General features: G+C 29.0%; 1 protein-coding gene and 1 long non-coding RNA gene across 6 annotated transcripts in view; one reads left to right on the forward strand and one right to left on the reverse strand.

Annotated features, from left to right (window-relative positions):
- LOC147813821 (uncharacterized) overlaps window positions 1-25,356 on the forward strand; it is a 579,591-nt gene that overhangs the window by 88,662 nt on the left and 465,573 nt on the right. The window lies entirely within an intron of this gene.
- Window positions 1-25,356, reverse strand: part of LOC107438721 (potassium channel subfamily T member 2) — a 518,547-nt gene that overhangs the window by 74,189 nt on the left and 419,002 nt on the right. For all 5 annotated transcript variants that reach the window (XM_071179918.2, XM_071179919.2, XM_087159363.1 and 2 more), the window contains 2 exons: window positions 14,470-14,653; window positions 5,795-5,959 (listed from right to left, as the gene is read on the reverse strand). In XM_071179918.2, the coding sequence (XP_071036019.2) occupies window positions 5,795-5,959; window positions 14,470-14,653 (349 nt within the window). The remainder of the gene's footprint in view (window positions 1-5,794; window positions 5,960-14,469; window positions 14,654-25,356) is intronic.

Here is a 25,356-nt window from a genome sequence, read left to right on the forward strand (position 1 = left end):
ATTCAAGACTGTTATCGGAGCATTAATATATAAAGTTATTTAAAACTGAAATTCATTAATTTCCACAATTATACATTTGTTATTATAATTTCTTTCTCGTGGTTTTATTAAGGGGTTTTACTTAATAGCTGTTTCACTCTTCTTGGCATAACCATTACAGATAATGTCTGGTTTATTCAAAGAAAGGCAGTCTACATAGCAAGGTCCGTTTGCCACGTATAGTTTTAATCCTCGTTCACAGTTCTTGAATTGACTGCAAGTATTGTACTTCGGCAGTGGAATCTTAATTAGTTTGTTCACGCACTGTAGACAATTATTGCCCCAAGCAGTGAACTTAAATAAAATAGCTTTCTACTCTGCGTTGAAAGGAAAACAAGGGCGCATCCGTTCTGTTTCAGAGGACAACTTGATGATGTTTGTCGTTGCTAAGAGTCCCTCCCCAGCACTGTTTCTTAATTAGGTAAAGTATTCGAATCTGTGATTAGCTTTAGAGTATGTTTTAAGAAGATGTAATCACGGGAAAGTGGGTCACCTACCAATTTTAAATTAACTATGGTTGAGCAGGTTAATTTTTTTTTTATCAACGAATTTCAATAGTAATGGAAATTAAGTATAAAGATCTTTTTATTTGATTAACTTATATTTTTCACTGCGGTTTCAGGATAGGTAACTGTTGGTTGCTTTTTTAACACCAGAAAAGGGTTTATTAAATAAACATTAGTTATTTTTCATTAAAGGAAAAGAGAGAAAAAAGAATTTTTCAGAACGAAGTAATCTCGATGTATTTTCACTGTATTCATTTCGTTTTACTACGACTCTGTACTACTTGAGGCATTTATTAAATTTGTGTATCTCGTGATAATATTTAAAAGTATCAAACAATTACTTGATTTTTCAGTTTTTAAGATATTTAATGTGGATTTTCGTGCTAAGTTTCTAAATACGGTTGAGTATCAAGTTATAGAAAAAAACGAACACTTGATTACTTTTTATCACGAAAGTATAGCGCAAAACTATTATTTTAAATTCTCAGATCTTGCCAGCTCTTAAATGTTTCTGTTTTTGAGTTTAAATACAATTTTTTTTCAATTCTTTATCCCAAAATATACCATAATTTTTGCTATATTTTATTAAATACTTACTTTGAAAATATCACACTCAAACAAATTCAATTTAATAAATATCTACACTTTTTAAGTATGCGCAATAGTTTACAAAATCATTACAAATTGCACACGAAAGGCAAAATCTCTCGTAAACATGTATTGATTGTTTGCTTGCAATAGATGCTAAACTAATAAGTTTAAAATTTTTTTTTTATACTGATTTTCTTAAATTCTCGTTATTAAATCTTTGTTGCGAAGTGTGCGTGTCTAGCGATTAGACATCTTTAAATGCTTAAAGTTACTGAACGTTTCCTTTACCATTTATTTTGAAATTTGAAAACATTGCCAAAGTCTTAAAATTTTATGTAAATTTTGACTTCCAAACAAAAGTTTTTTCTGTGTTTTTAACCATATTGTGGAGAATAAAAAGAAACATTTTAAATGAAAATGGCATTATATATTGACATCATACATCATGCAATGTATGACATCATACATTTAGAGAATACAAGTAAAATAATAAATTTATTCAATAATAAGGCTTTTTATCTGAACAGAGTCTGCCCCTTTGTTACAACAAATATTAGCTCTCTTGATTACTACCGCAAATTTTCAACCTGTTTATTATTATCTATCAAGCGCGTAAATTAACTTTATTTTACCCATATGTTATGTAAGTCCCGTTTGATCCCCATTTCTACTTATCCTAAGCCTGGTTGGTAGGGCATTGGGCCCATGTCCAAGAGGGCGTGGATTCGTCCCCGTCGGCCGAAGACTCCCCGGTAGTAAATGGTGACTGATGCACGTTAAATCTGTCGAGTCACAAAGTCCCCCATGTTCCAGTAACAAATCATACCTTTGGGGGTACTGATCTAGGAATTTCCTTGTCTTCTGGATTGAGTTCAAAATTACAAGGCTACGGAGGCATTAGTAGTCGTAAACCCAAAATTGGGTCGACTGTTCAAAGGCGGTTATAAAATAAAGTAAAATTAAAACGGTAAACTTTAAGTTTTTAATTTATTATCAGAATAAGACACATTATAGCTTTGTTGATACATCCATCTTTTATTCCCATTTACTGGATGTCGTAAATTAAATTAACGATTTTCAAAACTGTATGAAAGAAAAAGAGTTAAGGTGAGAAAAAAATAGTTCTTGCAGCAAACTAATGAGGCAAGGCATTAATTCTTTCTCCAGATTTCCCGGTTTCAGTTCAAAGATTTTCCTACAGATGACGCTGTTAAGTCTCTTTAAGCGATTTTCCGTTGTTCTTTATTTAGTTAAAAAATTCGTTCTACTATTACAACATGCGATCGTGGATGATAATGGATATTTCTATATTACCTAAGTGAGAATCTCATTTAATGAAATATTTTGAGAAATTGTAATGTGATTCATTGGTTTTTTTTTTCAAATTTTTTTTTCAAATTTTTTATTTCGGTCTGATATACAGGTGTTAGCTCGCAAGATTAACTCTTAAAAATTGTTTGAAGTAAAAACAAAAATAAGAACTATAACAGGAAGGGAAAATGGGGAAATTTTTTTTCAAATTTTTTATTTCGATCTGATATACAGGTGTCTGCTCGCAAGATTAACTCTTGAAAATTGTTTGAAGTAAAAACAAAAATAAGAACTATAACAGGAAGGGAAAAGGGATAACATTTTCAATCGATTAGTAACGCGTTTCAACATTTAAGTTGTATAAGACTACACATTTCCTTTTATTTTTTTAACTAATTTAACTGAGTACTTCGAACGATAATTTCTCTTCGTTAGAATTTAAGTTTTCCATTTTTGGCTAATATTCTCCTTTCTATTCAAAATTAATCTGCCAACCCGAACCCCGGATAGTTAACACATCGCCATTTGGCATACTTAGAACATGCCAATTTTCATGGCTCCTTTCCTCCAAACATTTTCTTTCAAGTTTCGAAAATAATATTATATGTTATGTTAGATTTGATATACATATCACTGCTTATGACTCCTTCAGAAAATAAAGCGGGAGCCAATTAGTCATATTTTTGTGAATTTAAAGTTTAATAAAATTAGATATTTCCATACCTGCCAACTCTTCCGGATTTTCCGGAAGATTTTATTTTCATATTTAAAGTGGTAGTAAATATATACTATTTTTCTTTTACAAACTTGATTTTTAAATGATTTTGATCACCACTATTCTTACAAAAATTAAGCACATATATTAATATGCGTTACTATCATGGTTGTCAACTTAAGTTTTTTCAAATGCAACGTATTTGTTTGCTTAAAATTGAAGTTTTAATTTCATTTTAATACCACTGGGAAAAATGATAATGGAAGGGATTAAAAGTTGGCAGGTATGTATTTCTCAGTATATATTGATAATCACAGCATTTATTGATATAAGGCATCTTCATCACAGTAAAAATCTTTTTCCATACTTGTCACATGATCTATCTGATCTGTCTTATAACTTTAACCATTTTCTTACTTTAAATGTTTAAAAACCAACTATAATTAAGGACAACCAGTATATTAATCCTTTTATAGCTTTTATTTATTAATATTATGTCTTCAATTTAATCGAAAATCAAATTCAAGATGTGGGGAATTAAAATATCGTAGTATCACTCTGGAGATAAGTTTCGCTAATGTATTTCCTAAATCTGGATCAATATCATTAACATTATATTTTGATTAAAACAATGTGTGCATGCGAGGGCTTTCTTAATTACATATAATCTTTAGATTACGCATCCCTTTTAATTGAAGGTGGTAAGAGATTACCTGTATGATTTCATGATAATCATCTCTAATGCAACTTAGCTAAAATCAGTATCTGATCGTAGTTCAGAATCTTGATTTACCTATCGATTGATAATTAGACAGTTTCTTGGAACAGGAGCTTGTTCATGAATTATTAAGTAAGAAATAATGAATGGAAATCTTCAGGTTGAGATAGTTATTTTCAGTTTGTGTAGGCATAGTTCTTAAAAATAAATTTACACCCAGTAATAAGATTCAAGAACTACCCGATGGGTATAAAAATGTTTTGATAAGTTTTCTTAAAAATATTGACTCCATACATTTTTCATTTAATTTTTCAACTATTTTCATATGATATTTAATCCTGATTACAATTTGTTTTGTGGTTGTTTAAAATTATTTTCACTTACTTTGTAAATTACTGTTTTAAATTGTCCTAAACTATTGTGTTTGTGATTGTTTAAAATTATTTTGGACCGTGTTCAAATCATCGGCAATCACTTCAACGACATATCACGTCACCAACAAATAATATCGCCGACGCGATAACTATATCGATAACTTATATCGCCGACATCACTTCAACGACACGGTAACTCCACCGACAGCTTACACCGACACGCTCATTTAACCGACAACTTATTCGCAGACACCTCATTTTACCACTACGATCACTTCGCCGACACCCTACAGCTCGTGTTGTTGGCACGATCACATCGTAGATATGATTACTTCGCCGATATGGCCATTTCGTTGACATGATCATTTCACCGACTTGACCAATTCAGCTTCGATTTCTGCCTAATATCATTTATTATTATTTATCAAGTTTTGTTCTCTAAAAAAATGTGTTTATTTTTTATAAATTTTTATGTGCATTAGTTCGTGGTAGTCATGAGTATGATCTGTATTTTACGTAAAATTCGGTTATCGCTTTGACTTTGGGAAGAAATTATTAAGTAGTAGCACTATAGATAATTCTCCAATTTGAATTGGAGTGCATGTCAACTTAAATTTTTTTATTTTACTTTGATTTTACGAAATATTTGTTTTTAGAAATTAATTCAAAGTGTTTATTTAAAGTTTCGGTAAAAAAGAAGCTTGAAAAATTTTTATTATTTAGAAAACAAATATTTTCATTAAAATTTTAAACTGTTTTGGGGTGCTGTTTTTGAAAACACTTTATCCGAACACATGGTTATACATATAATTGTTTTTATAGTCCCACATATAGGTAGTTTAATATTTTTTTACCTTCGTCATTGAAAGTTTTGCCATTACAATTTAATTTTCGCGAGCCCTTTTTATATACATCACGAACACGTTGGGAATTTAGCAGGTGGAGAAAAATGGTTTTTAGCATGATATGCAATACAACGTAGCAACAGAAAATTAAAGCTAATATTGGTTTTTATATCAGTTACATTGCATATCTATATCGATTACAAACGTATCTAAATATATTTAATTACATGGATAAGAATAGCAATAATTCTGAACGAGGCTAGTTAGCAACAGAAAATTGAAGCTAATATTGGGTTTTACATCGTTTACATTGCATATCTATATCGATTACAAACGTATCTAAATATATTTTAATTACATGGATAAGAATAGCAATAATTTTCAATGAGGCTAGTTAGTAACAGAAAATTGAAGCTAATATTGGGTTTTACATTGTTTACATTGCATATCTGTATCGATTACAAACGTTTTTAAATATATTTTAATTACATGGATAAGAATAGCAATAATTTTCAATGAGGCTAGTTAGCAACAGAAAATTGAAGCTAATATTGGGTTTTACATCGTTTGCATTGCATATCTATATCGATTACAAACGTATCTAAATATATTTTAATTACATGGATATTAATAGCAATAATTCTGAATGGGACAAGTTAGTTATTTTTAACATAGTTATTTATTATATTACATACTTGTAGTAAAGGATGGGCGTAAAACTCGTTTAGGAAGTCCATGATGGTGTCTGCACGTAATGTTGTGCTACAGACAACGACATGTTTCTCACTTTGAGCTCTGTGCATGCTGTAAGTGGCACCTAGCTTCTGCCGCTCCATCCATGTGTACGCCAGCTGTTCAAACTGAAAAAACCAAAACGAAATAAACTAAAAACTTTTGGAATATATTGGTATGAAAATATTTTATAATTTTAAATAGAAAAGTTAATTAAATTCAAATTTTTTTCAATTTTGTACTGTAATAGCAAGCAGAAAGTTTCTTTAGCTAGATTCAGGCAGTTTGTCCCATTTTGTCAGTCATAATGATTTTATGTTTAACTTGATTCTGTAAAGGAAAATAACTTCATGGCAGATTTTTGGACAAAAAGCTTGCACTCAGGAATGCTTTTTAATTAACATCGAGAAGGCTAATGGCGTCAATCTAAATCTCAAACTCTGATAAGGACATTGTTAATCTAATTTTTTGTAATTGTACTTTTTAATTTCTAAGTCTGAAACTTTTCAGAAATTAGTTTGTAAGATTTAAGGACAAAAGAGCATAACCACAATTGCTAAAATATAAATGAATTGTTATCGTATTGTATTAGCAATAAATATATTTCTATTCGAATGATACAGGAAGCACAAACTTGCGAATAAATGAAATGTTTTGAAAATAATTGAATTCGAATTGTTTTCTAAAATATTAAATATTAATGTAGATGTAAAAGATTTTTTAAATTTGGAATGCCATACAGCGGAGGTGTCACTGTTTGACGATTCTGACTGTTTTCTACAAATATAAAGTACCAAATTTCTTCACATCCTGCTAATTCTTTTAATGACTTACAACGAAATTTGAAGCAACCCTGTTGAAAATTTTACAAAAAGTTAAAAATAACATTTTTTTGGTATAAAGTTATAAAAAATATTTTTGATATAACTTTTATTATAAAACTTGCATGCTAAACAACATATTCTTAGCTAAGGTGACAAAAGTAAATTTCATTTCATAAATTATTTTTCTAGGTTAGTAAGTATTTGTATGCAACGATATACTTACAAATACTACGATATACTTACAATGACGTCACCTGTAGGCATCCAATGGGATACCTGAAAGTGACGTAGCTTCGATCCTGATTGGTTGTTAAAACGTTATACTTATTTACGTCAGCAATTGTTCTTTCCATTCTATTTCAAGTTAGCTAAGCCCCTCAAGTATCAACTCTCATGTATCAAAATTTAAATGAAACAATCCGTATTCTTTAACAAATATTTAAATTATTTCACTATATATTTCTTACTTATCACAAAGACAGGCACAAAGCCATGTAGAACATAAACTAATTATGCATCGAAGTTGCCAGGTACACAAATCAAAAATACATCACTGTTACAATAAAAAACATATATAATGAATCTAAGGTTCAATCACGGTGAAAGTTTAACTTATAAATTAACTATTTAATTAACATTCTAACTTATTTGGAGAAACTTAGCTCAACTTTGACACGCCGCTTTGCTTATAAAGAATCAGCTGACACTGACGTCATAGGTCACATGTGTGGATATTCGTGATCTTCTTCTTCCTTAAATGCAAATAATCAATTGAGAAAATTGGTCTTGAATGGAAAACAATAGTCCTGAATATTTTGAGGAATATTTTTTCCTTGAACTCAAGTGGCATTGCTTATTTGTTGTTTGAGAAGAGGATTTATAATTAAGACGCAATTTCATTATAAACTGTGATTTAAAAGGGAAAAAAACTTGAGTGCCTTGGATGATCTGCAAATTTTTTATAAACGGCTTTACTATATATTCCAGTTCAACAAAAGCAAAGATTAAAATTGTGCTTTGTCTTTTTTTTCTTTCTATTCCTATTATTAGTTCACTTTCTCCCTATATATATTTATATATCTTGTTCAAATTTTCAATCGTTAATAAAATAGTTTTTATTTAATTTCTAATAATTTTTTTTAAAAATGTAGTGGATGACACACAGTTTTTTTTAAATATTAATTCATTAATTAAATTTAATTAATTAATTATAGTTTCACACGGGAGAAAAATATTTATCTTATATAAGATATTTAGCTGGATATAAATTTATTCTTTGTTGACCTTTGTTGACTTCAATTTTTTAAAAATATTATTTGTTTATTTGAGATCACAAAGCTGTATGAATTGAAAATGAAATGGCTGGAGGATTATTTATTACCAAAAGAGGTTTAAGAACATATTCCCCAAAAAGCTTATTAAAAAAAAGAAAGAAAAAACAGTTTCTGTCCAACTAAATCCCTGCTTGAAAAAGACTTATCTTTTTCTTCTATTTTGTCCTAGTGAGTTGACAGTGGAAGATATAATAAATTCAGCTAAAAAAATATAGGTCACCAAAAGTTTTTAAAAATACATCCCTCCTCAAAAATATAAACTCATATATTAAAAAAATATCTCCCGAAACTATTTTCCAGTTATAAAACTTCAAAAAAGTATTCAAAATATTAAAAAAAAAGTATTCCTCTTAAGTAAATGTCGCAACTTGTCCCCCTTGATACCGCTAGGTCATTTGTAGAATTTAAAAAAGTATATTTTAATCCTTTTTCTATTTCTCTTTTATATATAAACATTCGAAGTTACATTTGCCTGATGTTTCGAAAAGTAAGTGAAGAATATTCAAAAGTCAAGAGATTTTTTTTATAAAAAAATAAGTCTTTCACTATAAAAAGGGAAAGAAAATATCGAATTTTAAACTTGAGATTTCCCTAAATCCACAGCCTGCAGTCTTCGCTATGAAAAGATCAGTTATTCACAAAGGTTTGAGCTCACTTTCACACTTTGAACAGGAAATGAAATGCGACTGAGTTTACAGAAAGAATTATTGCTTTTTCCTTCCTTGTAAAACCCCCAAGAGGAAAATTTCAGCTGCGGTCGTCTTAAATGCCGAGACAGAATATCCTTTGCAAAATACTTAAGCAGAACTTTTAACTGAGTTCAAAATGGTAGGGCTTAAAATTGTCTTTTCAGGGAATTTTTTTAAAAAACTTTTATAGAATACTAAATTAGCAAAATAAATGATTTTAATTTGATGATTGTGAAGAAAGCTAAGGGCTTGAAAGATAAACGACAGTGACAATGGAAGATAGTTCACTCATTTTAAAATCGACTTGGAAAAGTAGTTTTAACAGAACTTTATAACCGTCGTTGAACAGCCGACCCAATTTTTGGTTTTACGACTACTAATGTTCAACTACGTAGCCTTGTAATTTTGAACCCAATTCAGAAGACAAGGGAACTCCTGTATCAAGTATTGGAAGAAATTTGCCTTCGTGGAGGACCTTTTGATGAAACTAACCCTCATTTGCGTTACATGGAGAGGAAGATCACGAGTGCCACCCAAGATTAGCCTGACGACAAGGGGACTCTAACCCATGATCCTTCTCCCACTGAGAATATTTCGCGCCAGTACTGTGGTCGGTGCAAGCCGGATGCGGAATTCGTATCAACCATCCATCGCTGAGATTCGAACCCGATTCACCTCATTGGAAGAGAAACGAAAATACAAGTGACTTTGCTAGTTTTAAGCTCTTCGTTCAAAAATGATTTTTCCAGTTGGAATTTTATAGCACGCTTTCAACTACTTCAACCATCAACTGTTTTTTCCTATGTTGGGTTGGCGTCACTAAAATCAAAATGAATAAGTTCGTGACGTAAATATACAACGTAATTGAATAAGTATTTAAGAAGGTGTATCAAAACTCTTTTTCCCTCTTTTGCCATTCCACTATGAAATCTTGCTTACTTACTTGCTTACTTAATCTTGCTAAACTTAAATCATCATCATCCAACCATAGCCATGCACGTAACTCCATTTTTAGGACTCAATCTTTTAGCGGCCATGATAGGAATTCCATATAATTTTTACCCTGGTCAAATGACATGGACTGGTCTTCAGCTGGCACTCCAAACTACCACATAAGAACCAACCAGAGGATTTTCAACCACGATAGATTTAATGTGCACCTTGTTGCGTATACCCGTTACTTGTTTTGTCGGCCACGAGGATCGAACTCACAACTACAGCTCACCAATCAGTGGTGTGAGCCTTGCCATAACCATCTGCTCCAACGGAGCGTATAAACTTAAGTCATGTGAATTTATCCAGAATTAATAAAACGAAATTGAAGTTACATATTAAATGTCAATTTATCTGGAAAACTGAAGTTGTGGTAAATCTTGACTACCGCGAATTCAACAATACTAAGTATAATTCAATTTTCTTTTGGTTAGCGTTGTTTTCGATGAAACTAATAATGGGAAGTTACTGGGAAGGGCAATAAAATATGCAAGTGCTGTTCTAAGTGAAAATGTATCGAGATGAAAATTAACACGGTAAGAATTTTCTTTTTTTAATATAGTGATAAAAAAAAGCTAATTACAAAGATATTAGTGTCATTGATAACTATTTTCGAGAATTACGATAAATCTTGACTATTACGAAAATTTGTAGCATGGCTAAAAAAGAGGGATTCCTAGTACCGGTGTGCTTTGTTAACAAAGTTTATTATTACATAGTAATATCACAAATACTAATTAAAAAAATCATATACTGTTGGTATAGATTATTTCATCCATAATGTGCTTTTTTCCCCCGAGAGCCTCGGGCAAAGCCGCCAGTTAAAATTGAATTGTGTGTACCCTTTGATCTTTTGCTGAGAAAACACTCCTCAAAGTAAATTTCCTATTATCTTCTTATTCCAATGAATAATCCGTATGGAGTGTTTTAATATTTATGAGCTTAAAACATATGAATGGCGGTCAAACTCTCTTTTCTGGTTTATTTTAGATTTATAGATGGTAAACAATGGGGTCTCGTCTATCTTCTTAAAAAAATAAAAATGAATAGCTAGTTGGTTTATGTAAAAATATTTTAAGTATTTGAAAAAAAAAATTAATAATTTGATCGTTCAGATATCATCTCATTTATTTTCATGGCTGGAAAAATTAGATTCATGATTCAAAAATACTTTTTCATGATTAAAAAAACTTTCTTTTAGTTCTTTAGAGAAGATTGTTATAACTTATTAGGTTGTTGACAAGCACCTCAAAAATTGCAACAAGCTTTAGCCACGTCGAACCAGCTTTGATTTATTTTTGGATTGCTAAGCTAGTTAATATTAAAATATACTGAGTTTTTTTCATTTTTTTAAAACAAAGAAATCTATATTTTAAACACATTTTGCATTATTATATTTTTATGAAAAGAGATTTTACTTGTATGGAATAAGAAATTAGCTCTATTCAGTCATTGTTAAACAATGGTTATTTTTTAATAAGAGAGTTTCAAGATGAGACAACATTTCATGTTGAAGTTCCTTATTTTCGAAGTGAACTTAACTTTATTGCTATAACAATAAAATTAAATCCTACGTCAGAGTTAAAACGAATTATTCATGAAATAACTTTATTTCTAAAACGGAAATTTATCTGAATGTTTCTTTTCACAAAAGGAAAATAATATTTTCATTTAATCCTTTAAATTTCAGTCAAATAATTCAAAATTTCAAATTTCTTGTCTCGTGTAATTAATTTTTTTATTTTGCTATTAAAATTTTTAGAACAGAGTGAGACTGGCGTTGGTTCTGAAGAGATTTGCAAGTTGTTTCTGGATGTAATTAGTGTGGTTTAATAAACTTTTTTAATTGTCGTCATTTCGAATTATACCAAATCAAAATTTTAGATAAATTATTGGTGATTTTTCTAGTCTAGACCCAAACTTATCAGCAATTTCCAGACATTTATATTGTTCAAAGACTTACTTTTTACTTTATTTATTTTTTCAGAGAATCAAGAAAAATTAGAAATTAACATAATAAAAACAATAAAACATAATAACATATAATATGCAACAGGGCAATTCCATATGTGACGGAATGACATTTTGACTTGAAAAATACCATTTCATTTAAGTTTCTATGCATCTAATTTCAAGTAAACATTATTTTTTCTCATGCATATCATTATTATTGGCATAATGCGATTCATAAACTAAAAAAAAAGGATTTTCTATCTTTTTTATTTTAAATTTTACGAACTTTTTATTTGTGTGACGGAATGACATTTTGGCAACCAAGCTTTTGGCATGTTGCTTAAAACTGGTAGTTTCTGTGAATTTTGCAGCTATTATTTTTCTGAACTGTTTTTTACTTTTAGTATAATGTGTAAGCAATGTAAAATCTGAATTTGGAAAATTAACCTCAGGTTGGCTAGCAGTTATTAGCATCTATTTGCTGTGACGGAATGACCGTGACAGAATGACAAAAAGTTTAGTGGAAGAAAGTTTTCATTTAAAAAATGTTTTAATAATATGTAAATGATAAAAAAAAATGTAACAGATAAACAGGATTAATGTGTATGTAACCGATAAACAGATTTAGTAAAAATTTCAACAATTTGAAAATTAGCTTGTCTCTGAAGAGTTTTATATCTAACTTGCCAATTACACATCTTATCTTCTTTCTCAGGAAATTTATGCATAAATCAATTTTTGTCCTGTCTTCTTCTTAGTACTTTAACATCTAAATGGTCTATCAAAGTAATTTGAGCCACACATAAATGTTCCTTTTCTGAAATATGGGACAGTGATTAAGGAGTCTCCTCAGTTATGTTTTCCTCTTCAAAACAGTGGCCTTCTTTCAAATCATATACTTGGTTTTGGTTAAAATTAGAAAACATTCTAATTTTGATGATTCACTTCTCAACTACATGAACGTCTAGTGCACGTCTCTTGTCTCTGGCAATGCTGCTGTAACAAGTGACCAGCTGAAGTCATTCTCTTTTGCCCTCTCTTAACCCCTTGGGGACGGGTGATTCAGAAAAGCATTCGTACAAAATCAGAATCAGGATGTAATTAAATAAAAACCGGTAACTTAAATGTAGTCGTTTCTAATTTGACAGATTTGCTTTGCTTTTACTTTAATTATTGTTAGTTTAATCACACATATAATCAATGTTAATTCAAGGTATAACTAAATAGTTTTATTTTGAACAAAGTAATGGTGAATTAAATAAATCAAACAATTATAACTCCGCCCACAAATAAACTGCTAAAGAATTACTTTGATTACCAGTTTAATTTTTTTGCCCTGATCGATACGGTTTTATACTGGCACGTATTTGTGACAGTTGGCACGAAAGGGTTAAATAGAATAGCTGGATAAAAACAAAACTTCAACAATTTGTTGCTTCGACTTTATGAAATCATAAAATTCTTTTGCATATTAGGTGCCGTTTTAAAGCATCCAACGCCTTGTTTGGCTTTTTAAAACAACCTCACATTTACGTGGTATTTATAGGTGCATGTGTTGTGAGGTATTAATGAAATACACTTAACAAAATTTAAACACACTTTACATCATTATCTGCTTCTTTAAACAAATGAAAAGCCTCTTTTAGTGCACTCTTCGTTACTCTGTCAGAGTTTGTATTATGACTGAATCCTTCATACCACCTGGGGGCTTGTAACTAACATCATCTTGACAGTTAAATTTTTTAACCAAAATAAACAGCTTATCGACATTCACTTAATTTAGTTTCTTTTGAGTTGAATGTTAAATACTTCTCACATTAAGACTGAATTATTTTTTTAAACTTTATTGTTGATTTCGGAAGTGAGTGTACAACTTTTTTTACGGCTTTACCAAGATTTGTAGGGGGAATTTAAATTATTTGTATGTGAAGAGGTTGGTAGAATTAGATTTTTTCTTTGTTTACACAATCTCTGCACAACATCTAAGCTTTTAAGTTCAGCTTTTGTGGCGGAAGCCTTCTTATCTGCTTTTCTGTCTCTGGCTTTTTTTTCCATCGTATTATGGGGATCTTGTTCCTATTCAATATTCTATCTGTCTTTCAACAGTTGTTTTAGCCATTAGGTTAATTGAAAAATAAATAATTCTCTAATTTTTGAATAGGCTTTTCAAGGACTCGTTTTGTCATTCTATCGCCGAGGATGTGTCATTCCGTCACATTAATTATTGGAAGTTAATAATCAAATGCATAAAATTTTATAATCTCTCATTGATTCTTATGCCATATCTGCTTTATATACCAAAATATACACATTTTCATTTTGAAATTTAGTTGCAGTTCAAAAAAAAATACTAAAACATGTGATGGAATGACACAAAAAAAGTTACCTTTATTTTATATATTAAACTTAAAATGACTTAAAGACTATGTTTTAAATGTTTAAATTTTGTACTATATGCATAATTTTATCAAAATATTGCAAAAGAAAGATACATTTATTTTATTTTATAAGTGTTTTTCAAGAAAACAATTTCATCACAAATGTGAACAATTCACTTGTTAGCCATGTGATTACTTTAGAATACTGCTAGATTCAAAAAACTTAAAATTATCAAAAATGAAACATGAATAACTAGACTTTGGTTATTTCTGAACATATTTTTAAAATCAAAATATGCAATTCATAAAAAAAAAATTTCGCTTTTAAGTTGACACTTTCATGGAATTGTCCAACAAGTAAAATTTGAATAAGAAATAGTTTAAAATAATTGTTTTAAATTAAAAATGCGTTTAGATTAAAAAAGAAATAAAAGTCAGTCGAAATGAAATGGCTATAATAAAATTACCTGCGTAGGAAGAACGATGAGAGCGACACAAATCATCACGACCATAAAAAGTTGTGATGGCCAAACATCTGGTCTGTAGTCACCATATCCGACAGTCGAAAAAGTAACCACCACAAAGTAGAGGCTTTTGAAAAGGTCCACCTCGTAGTTGCCGGAACGTTGGAAGTGTTGGAAACCACAGACACTAAAATAAAGCCCTTGAGATTAATTTACATATAATTTTTAAAATCATATAATTACATTAATTTAAGCTCGAACAGCCAATAAAGAGAAATTTCTTTCGGTGGTGGTTCTTTGAGCGAAAATTATTTTTTCAGGAGAAATATAGAGAACATTGCTTTTTATGCAGGTTCTTAATATGAATGAGAATTAACTGAACTAGAGCCCCTGAATTAGACATAGTATAGGAGCCTTAAACTGAACAAATTTGACTCGTAATATGGCTCAAAGGAAACGAGATAGCAGTCTCATTTTAGGAAATGAGGTAGCCTAAGCCGGCTGTCCCAAAAATGACCGACAGTTTGAAAAATCAATTAAAGAGAAAAAGGAGACGTAAATCTACAGTTTGTTCTGCCTTGCTTAAGAAATAAAACCTTGATACAAATTAAGTTTTAAAATTAATCATGAAGTTTGTCAATGCTTCTGCTAACTAAAAAAGAAGTCTAATTTTGCAGCAGGAAAATTTCAAGTGAAATATTCCCACAAGTTTTTGAATTACTGACTGCGTAACAGTGTTTCTGAAATTGATGGTTATTTTGAAATCATTGCTAATTTTCTCAGTGTTTCTGAAAATGATAGTTATTTTAAAATCATTGTTAATTTTTTCAGCGCTTCTGAAAATGATGGATACTCTGAAATCATTGTTAATTTCCTCAGTGTTTCTGAAAATGATGGTTACTTTAAAATTATTGTTAATTTCCTCAGTGTTTCTGGAAATGATGGTAATTTTGAAATCATTGTTAGTTTTCTCAATCCGGCAATATCATCTGTTAGCCTATAGTTGCAGTTAGTTTCTTACACGGTATTTATACTTGCTTTTGTAATTCGAAATAGCAAAATTACTTATCTTATTTCAATTCTTTATGCAAAATAATGCTTTTTCAAACAACATTTTATTTGCGGATGTAACTTAAAAATAAACTTTATTTTCAGATATATTAAAACTGACTTGAAAATACTTCAGATTTTTAAAATATAGAATGAAAGAGGATTGTCTGCTGCTCAGTTTTGACATGTTTACAGATTTCAAGATCCTTATCCTAAATTTTGTGGGTGTGCTGAATTGCTTTTTTCAGAACATGACTATTGTAAAACAAACTATCAACCTATAATTGTTCATGGAAGCCTGATTATTACAGGCTACTCAAATGAACAAAGTTAAAATGCTAAAAAATGTTAGAATGAATGAGAAGTAAACTATGATTTGTTGATATTTCTTTAACTATAACAGAAAAAATATGTACCTCAGACGAGTTTAATGAATATCCTAAAATCAATGGTTTATTTTAGTTTAAATAAATTCTTCATTGATTTATTAGCTGACAACATTTTTGTGCTAAACGCAAGAAAAGACTTGCAATATTTTGACTTTGTCAGTTTGTCATATCAGAGATTATCTTAGAGTCCATAAGCTCGAGCTTAGTCTTACAGAGTAACTTTCCCAATGGGAGTATAACCATGAAACCAAGTGTAAATTTAGATATCTAGAATATCCTTAAGAGGATCAATGAAATCTAAACTTATCAGTCTGGATACAATTCCAGCATAAATTTCTCGCTTAAAAAATGCTCGATTATGATTTCCAAATGCTCAAAATAGTATCGAATGCAAATAAAACTTAGTCATAGATAATTTCCCAGTACTCAAAAAAAGAAAGGTAAAAATGGACACTCTAGTACTCGAGATATGGGTAAATACTCAAAAAATAATGATATAAAAGTTTGAAATCTATACCATAAAGTGGGGTTGCTTTGAAGCACTTTTGAGACTTTTGTTTTAATATTTTGTTAAAATCACAATGAATATTTCATGAATTTCTTTAATGTTTTACCTATATATTCAATGAATATATAAGTAAAACTTTATTCTAAATGCTGAGGAAATTTTCAAACAATGTTTTCCGTAATTAAGTACCATATTAAGTTAGGTGGCTTTGGGACACATAATTTTTCGCCTTAAAGACTATTCTAGCCCATAGTAAATCTTCCTAATATCAAATATAGAGACAAAATTTTTTAAACTATCTTCAAAAAATTTAAATATCTAGTTTTTTTACAAAGTTTTTCAGAGCGAAAACAATAAAAAATCCGAAATAAAAGCATTAATTTTTTTATAGTAGTTATGAGCAATAATACTTTAGAGTAGTTATACTATCATAATTATTATTACTATTATTATTATTTGCTCTATTAGTATTATTAATTCTGTTATTAGCATTATTAGTTATGTTATTAGCATTGACAATTATATTTTTATTAATTATATTATTATTATGTATAATTAAACTTTAAAATCTGCATTGCACAAATTATTAGAAATTTTGTTTGGAAGCTGGATCTTTCTTTTTATTTGATTTCTTTTGTTCCAGACGAAATCACGTGGTTTAACCGTGTCCCTTATTTAGGCTTAACAGCAACTAGTGCTGGGTACAGTTAAGGGGGTCATCCTGGGGTACAGTTTGCTAAAATACTGAACAACACAATATAAATTATTAGCATACAGTATTTCGGCTTTGGCTTTTCCATGCATTCTAACTTCTTCCAACGTTCTGTAAAAGGAATTCAGTAAAATTAACGATTTTAAAGTGATAGCTGGGTTGGTTGTGCAAAGCCGTTATAATCTACAACCTCAATAACCCAAAGTAAATCTATAACCTCAACAGTTTTTTTCCATGCACAAACAAGTTTTTTTTGTAAAAGTTACGAAGTAAATCCACAATCACAACAGTTTTTTACTTCACAGAAACAAGTTTTTTTTTTTGAAAGTTACGAAGTAAATTTATACTTAGATCAGATATGGATATTTTATGTTAACACTGTTGTCCGAGTGAGCCGGACACTGTCTTCGCTGGGATTCGAACCTGAGTTATCTCATTGGGAAGCAAGTGCTCTTTCACCTTAGTCACCATGGCTCTAGTGTCTTATTACGAAGGAAAGTCTGATAATTCTTTTACCTTACTTAGTCTTAAAATAAATCTTACATATTGAAATCATATTTGACTATAATAATATTATATCAAAATATATTTAAGTATATATCTGGCAAATTAATTTACCAAAAAATTCTATCTAAGGCTAAGGTAATAATCTGGTATGCTATCAATTTGACAATAAATCTGAATCACATCAATAAGAGCAAGTTATCGCATAGTAGAGCAAAACTGGAAAATAGATTTTGAACTAATGTTTTTAATCCGTTTATGATTAGTGTGTAGAGCAATGAAAAACCATCCAGCAAAAAAAAAGAAAAAAAAAGAAGAAAAAAACAGTTTCAAATAGTCAAATATACAGATAAAGTCCGAAAACAATGAGCACTTTTTACGAAAATGGAATTGAGACTTCAAAATCATGATTACTGTTTTCATTTTTGATCAACATACAGCCAAAACAATTGTCACTTAGTCACCTTCTAAAATGCAATATGTTTGGTTATCATGTATAAACCAAAATTCATTAAGGTTTTTAATACACTATGTGAAAGAACATATTGTATTAGATACAATATGTTCATTTTATTAGGGTTCTGAATATAACTTAGTTTATTGATTATATACTTCTAATGAGACTTAGTTAAGCTCCTCGCAGACAGCAAAAGAAACACAACCAAATGACAATTTTTATAGATCAATAAATATAAGTTACTGAAAAAATGACAGATGTTTCGAATTCTTCGACCGCTTCTGAGACCGAGAAAAAACTCTGGAACAGTTTTATTAGTCTTTTTTTTTATTTTGTTATGGTTAGCTGCTATTAAAAAAAAACGTGTTTCAAAGTAATTTCACTTGTTACTGAAGCAATAAAGAAAAAAAAACAATGAAAATAAAAAGCAATTTTTCTTGAAAAAGCAATTATTCTTGAAATAAAAGTTTAAAATTTCTTGTAAATAATTGTTAGAAATTTGCTCAGTTTTGAAAGAAATTGCGGAATCAGTATTAGGGAAGATTTATAATTATTTATTAAAATTTTGATGTTTTTTAAATTAAAAAGAGCATTTAAAATTATTCAATTTTTTAAAAATCCAATTATACAAGTTTAAAATCATTAAAAAACACCCATTCAAAAGCGCAGTGAAAAATTAAAAAAAAAGATCAATATAAAGTTAAGAAAAAAATTTTAAAATACGTATTACCATAGTAAATTATATAGCATGTAATGAATTATATAGCTTGTAATAAATATACTGTGTATAACAGGATATATTATTGACAAAATATGTCTTCAGAATGCTAATCTGTTTAACTTCACAAGTTTGTTTGTTTCGATTTGTTAGTTTTCTTTTAATATTTAAACCAAATTATTTAAAATCTTTTGAAAAATTATAGAAATTGTATAGAGTACTTAAATAACTGTAAAAGAAGGGAAGATGTAAGCATTGTAAAAAAAAAATAAATACAGAATTCAATCCATTATTATAAGAGAAAAAATATAAAATGAATTTCTATTCGTCTGGAGTGTTCATTAAGTATGTTCTAAGTATTAAACTAGTAATTATACTGTGTTTTCGAAATGTCCTCCAGTTTCATTATTTTCAATAATTAGGGAGTTGTTTTTATTCTGATTGCATTAGAAATGGCTGGCGAAATTGAAGTGATACTTCAATGTTGTTTATTGAAAAAACAGATAATATAATGTGCGTGCGAAGCAAAAAATAAACTATGAATATGATAGGGATATGATTTATGCAGATAAATAGTAAATAATTATGTAGTTAGTTGAGTATTAAAATATATGATGTATATATACTTAATTTAAATAGAGCGAATTTATAAAAATATTTATTGAGTTCAAATTTTATTACTTGATTCTTTGATATAGTTAATGAGTTCAACTGTTGGAATGCAATCAAGAAGTTTTAAAAAACATAAATGAGCAAATTTTGGCCGTAGTTTGTCAAGAAAAATAAGAATAGGTAGATATGTCAATAACTTTTGCAGTTTAAATTACCTTCACAAAAACACGTGCAATCATAATTTCTAGCTTTAACGCGGAAAATGCTCAAAATTGAAATTATAAAAATTGTAATGAATTTTGATCTTTAACAAAGAGAAAGTTTCAGACGAACCGTTTCATACCACCCCTCGTTTATGTATATATATTCTTTTATAGCTGCCCGCGACATAGATTCCTCAAACTGCGCTTGCTCGATTTTATGGAAAAAAATCTTGATTTGGATGCCTGCAAGTGACGTCATCTTAAGTAAATCATGGCATTTGCTTACTGCACGATTCAGAAAAACCAATCTGGTTCGATACACACTCGTGACGTTACTTACAAGTATCCAATTAAATCTGATCCGAACATTTATTTAGCATAATAATTAATCATTCCTAATTACCATAATGTTAACCAGTCAGGCACAACCACGTGATTAGACCGAACCATGTAATTTAAATCACATTAGGGCCCAATCACGAATTCTTCTTCTCGAGTAGTAAATACCTAATTGACTGGAAAATCGATCTTTAAATTTGGTTTACTAAATTTTCATGAATTGTCTAGCAAAAGAAAGCAAATTAGTAAAATGTTTTTTAAATAGGGATCATTTGACAATACTTTCCCGAATCAAAGCAGTGGATTTTCTTATACATGTCACATTAAGGCCCATCAATCATATCGAGTGTTAGCTTATAAATATATTATTATGTGTAAGCTTTGTTTCGTCCATTTTGTCATGCTTATGAAAATATTTGTCATTAAAATTCCTTTTCTTGAAGGAAAGTTTTAGCCAATTTGGTATTACGATGTCATTTTAGTGTATGCGATGGTGCGATTTAGTCATTTTAGTATGTGCAATAGTGAACTTGGCACATTCATGTCAAATAAATTCATATCTACTTGGCAATTTCTGTGACAAACCAAACTAGCAAACCAAACTAGCGTAAGAAATGAATAGTTTCTTTTAATTAATAAATTGTAGAAAAAATCGAAGGAAATCTTAAAATATTTCAAGTTAAAAAAATATTTTCTGGGAATCTTCTTAGAGTCATTTATATAAGCAGTTCAAAATTTCTACTGCCGTGCATTTGACTTATTATACAAAAAACCAAATAACATTAACTTTTTCCAAGATATTTTTTTTAATAAAAATGTAAAATTTATTTTCCGCAAACAAAAACTGTCATTTACAAAGTAGTGCAGTTTTTTTATAACATGCCGGTTTTCGTTGATTTGTATGCTATTCAAATAACTAGTGATTATTATTATTATTTTTTGACTCAGACAATTATTCTTTGCTGTTTTAAACAATCGAAATCCAAACTTTTAATTTAAAAGCATGTTTCGAAAAATAAAATAAAATTGAAGTATCACATATTTGTGGCAATTTAATATGTGAGTAATTTAAGTATTTAATTACATTTTAATATATTTAATATGTGAGTAATTTAATTATTTAATTACATTTTCACTTAAGTGTCAATTTAAATAGCATTGTTTAACGTAATTTATAGCACTCATAGTGAATCTGAATAAATTGCTATTTTGGCCATCGTTGATTGTGATATTTTATCACAGCATTGACATTAAGACTATCATCTTTTTTAGAAAAGCATTGCTATTACACTAATGACATCGCTTTTATACTAGTATCGCCTTACAAGAGAAAATCAATAGTCAATAAAAAAATATCTTTTATGATCCAAACACGATAGATATCTCTCCAAAATTATTGCTATTGTACTATAATTTACACAACATTCCCTTTTAGATTGCCGTTGTTCTCTTTAGATGGTGCGAGACGGACCACCCTATTTTTTAATATTATGATCGAATCTTCACGTTCTATGACTCAATCTCAACAGTTTGGGACGAACCTCAAATATGCTAATTAATTAGTGGAGACGGTATTTTAAGTTAGGAAACCAGACACAAAATTAATAAAATTATGCTTGCTTATAAAACCATGAATGTTTTTGCAATAAAGCCATAAAATTGATTCTAATGCACATGAAAATACTTATTGTCTGCAAATAACCATGCGAATTGATAAATAAATAAAACTGTAACAGGGAAAAAATAAATAAAAATGTGACTACATGCATTGTAAAAAATTCTAGTTTTCCTAAACATAAAAAAGGCAAATATTCACGAAAATGTTTTACAGTGTATAAGAAAAGGAAAATTTTATTTCTTTATTTAAAATCTGATGAACAAGATAGTTGGTTTGTGTATAGTTGTTTGCTTTTTCGACTGTATAGTAATTTAGATAGCAGTCACTTTTACACTGTTGCCTCTTTTCTAATAACATCATTATTGGATGGACATCGTTATTAGATGAACATCGTTGATAGAATAACATTGTTTTTAGACTAACTATTAGACTAACATCGTTAATCTAGGAGAGCATGACAACATTTCATTAAACATGAATTAGTGTTTTCCCACTACCTCTCTTCTAATGGTGTAAAAATGATATCTGGTGATGTCTGCCTTCTGATAATGATGTCTACAAGTTTAAGAAAGAAAGAAATACTCTAAAATTTTTAAAACAATAAACACGAAGTCAATTAAAACTGTTAGTTTTCCAAAACTCTTCGAAGAGTTTTGGTACGTAAGCATCAAGCACATGAAAACAAAAAATGAATGACATAACGAACTTCGAAAGCTCTTAAAGTCGGTAATGCAAAATACAAAAGCTTACTACCTTATTACTACAAACTTATTTTACTTAATTAACTGTGATATTTAACTTTAAGTTAACGATGCACATACTTAACTGTAATACTTAAAAACATATCTAAGGACGGCATTGAATTTCATTAATATTTACAGCAAACAATATGTTTAAAATAACTCCAAAAATATTTCAAAAAACATGATTATTACAGTTTTACAAAATTTTTCATAACTCTGAATTAAACAGATGATTTAGTAATCTTTTAGCGCACTTTCATAAGTATTCTATTCAAAAAAGAAATTTTACTTCTATTGTTTCTGAAACAGTTTCACCATTTATCTTCCTGTTCTTTTTTTCCTCATTTCTTTACAGAAACCGATTAAAAGATGTAATATTTATATTCTATTTCACCCGATTGCGCCTTAAACAGCTATGTTTCATGTTCTCAGTGATTATCTCAAGCAGCTTCTTTTCTAATTTTTCTCTTTAAAATAATTGTTTTTAAAAAACGTTTCTATGTAGAATTGATACCATTAGTTAATGCATTGTATACGAAAAAAAAAAGAAAAAGCGTATTTTACTTGTCAAAGCATATTTCGTCGATTCAACAAAGTGATTTATCAAATTTGAAAAAGCTTTTAATGAAAGAGTTCTTGTTTTATTTTGTAAAATCAAATTTAAAAAAAAAACGGAAACGTCTTAAGTTTCAAAGAAATTAATCCCTCGTTTTGTTGTTTCTTTCATTTATTTAAAGAGAAAATTTGAAAGGATAATTTAATTAATCATTTTGAAAATTGAAGAGTTAAAATAATTGCAGGTGCGTGGGTCAAATGAAAGTTTGGCAAAATTGAAGTTAATGTTCAAATTTCTGAGTTAAGAAAAGTATTTAAAGAAGATTTAATTGTTTTAAACATCAACTTCTTGCTTTAATCAGACAAGATGTCTTACTTAAATTTTAGTAAATTTATTGATACTTTTTATTATTTGCATACAATTTACTAATGTTAATTACAAATAATAATATTAATTACATATATTATATTAATATCGTATAAGTAATATTTATTAGTACTTTTAATGAAATATACTTAATTTGATACCCAATACCGTTAAGAATTATTTTTGGTACAATTAATTTGGATCTCCAATTATGTTTGGAATAAACAGTTAAAGTATTAATTAAAGAAGCGAATTATTCTGCATCTACTGATCTATTATTTTAATGTGAAACTTTTTTATTGTACTTTTATAGTCCACTAATTTGATTTCAGTTTTAAAAGCTTTCATTACCACAATTCATTTGCTAAAAGCTTTAAACTATTCGTTTTTGATGGTTTAAATAAATCAATATTCAAACTAAATGTTATAAATTCAACTATGCCAAATATAACTCATTATATATTGTAAAATCTTTTGTGTGACTATTCACTTTATCGTTAGCTTAAAAAGTTTTAAAACCTCTAACACAACATTTTAGCTAAGTGACTGTACCTTTTTTTACTTTTAGCGAAAAGTACTTTTCAGAAATAATCAAAAGCATTTCTTCATCAACAAAAGGCAACAAAATAAAAATAAAAATACATTTCAACAGCACGAAAAGTCAAAAAATCAATAAACAAATCAAATTATTTCTAAAAACTTTTCCCGGACGACTGTCGAATACTTTTACAAGAAACATCGAATCAATCGCAAACTCACATCTGAGTCAACAATTTATGTAAAAGAACTCTCTTAAATTCGAAGAAAACTTTAATTTCTACAAACATCTGGATTGTTGTTAAATTTTCAAACATGCTGACACATTTTTCGCTAATGCCAGATGGTGTCTTAGTTCTTTGCTTGAAGAGAATATAATATCCTAGCAATAAAATTACATTTCTCCAAGCATTGAGAAGAGGTAGAGGAAGAAGAATGTGGATTTTCTAGACTATGTCGCTCTTAGCAAATCGATGCTGGTAGGTAGTGGCTGCTAATTATTTACGAAAATTGAAGAAGGCTAATCATGTAATCGATTACAGAAGTTGGTTTTTTTGTGAAGAGGATATTTTATTGTTTTAAAAGAATAGTTGTTTTTTATGTACAATTAGGCGATATAAAGTTTTTTTATTTATTTATAAGCTAATTAAAACAAATTAAATGCAATTAGAATATATTTTTCGGATCGATAAACTTATATATTTAAAGATGTATCGAAAATAAAATTTAAATGACAAATACTACTTTGCAATAGTTAATTTTAAAAAAAAATAGGGATGCGAAAAGAACTTCAGAAGTACAGGGTGGTTACAAGGTACAGTGAGCCTATTCAGAGACCCTTAGAATCCGTTTCGCCTATCGGAGTTTGATGAAACTTGATATATATATGTCTAATGGACTATGAGAAAAAGATTTCTGCACTGGAAAAAATAGCATAATTCCTCCTGATTCCCAAAATTAAACTACTTCTTATTTCAAAAATCATTTTCTCAGTGTTCATATAACGTATATACTAAATTTCATCAAAACTCAATTAGTAGAATGAATTTTAGAGGGGTTTGTAATCCTGTACTATTGCTATTATAATGGTGTAAAAGACAGTGCAATTTCTATATAAAATATCCCTAGTAAAATTAAATTATGTTTAAAGACCTATATAGCTGATGAAATGGCTTAAAACATAAATAGCTGCTTCTATTCCTATGACTTAGTTCGAAATCCTGGTTATGGTATGGACTGGTTGGTGAACCACTTTTGGTCATGGACTGATGACAATGCTGACATAAAATATTCCTAATAAAATGAATTATTGTTTAAGTTCTTTATGGCTATTGAAATTGCTTAAAACATAAATCAGTTGTTATATTCTCATGACTCAATTCTAAATCCAGTTTCTGTAATGGCGGAGGAACCGCTTTTGGCCTTCGACTGACTACAATACTGACATAAAATACACCAAACCATAAATATACCATGGTTAAAGTACTATTGCCAATAAAATGGTTTAAAAGCTAAAGCGCTGATTCTAAGGATATAATTTAGTTTCAAATCCTTCTCATGGATTAATGGATCGATCGT

Source organism: Parasteatoda tepidariorum, chromosome 3, assembly GCF_982258835.1.
Source record: "Parasteatoda tepidariorum strain Cologne lab strain chromosome 3, Ptep-v5.0, whole genome shotgun sequence".
Taxonomy (NCBI): domain Eukaryota; kingdom Metazoa; phylum Arthropoda; class Arachnida; order Araneae; family Theridiidae; genus Parasteatoda; species Parasteatoda tepidariorum.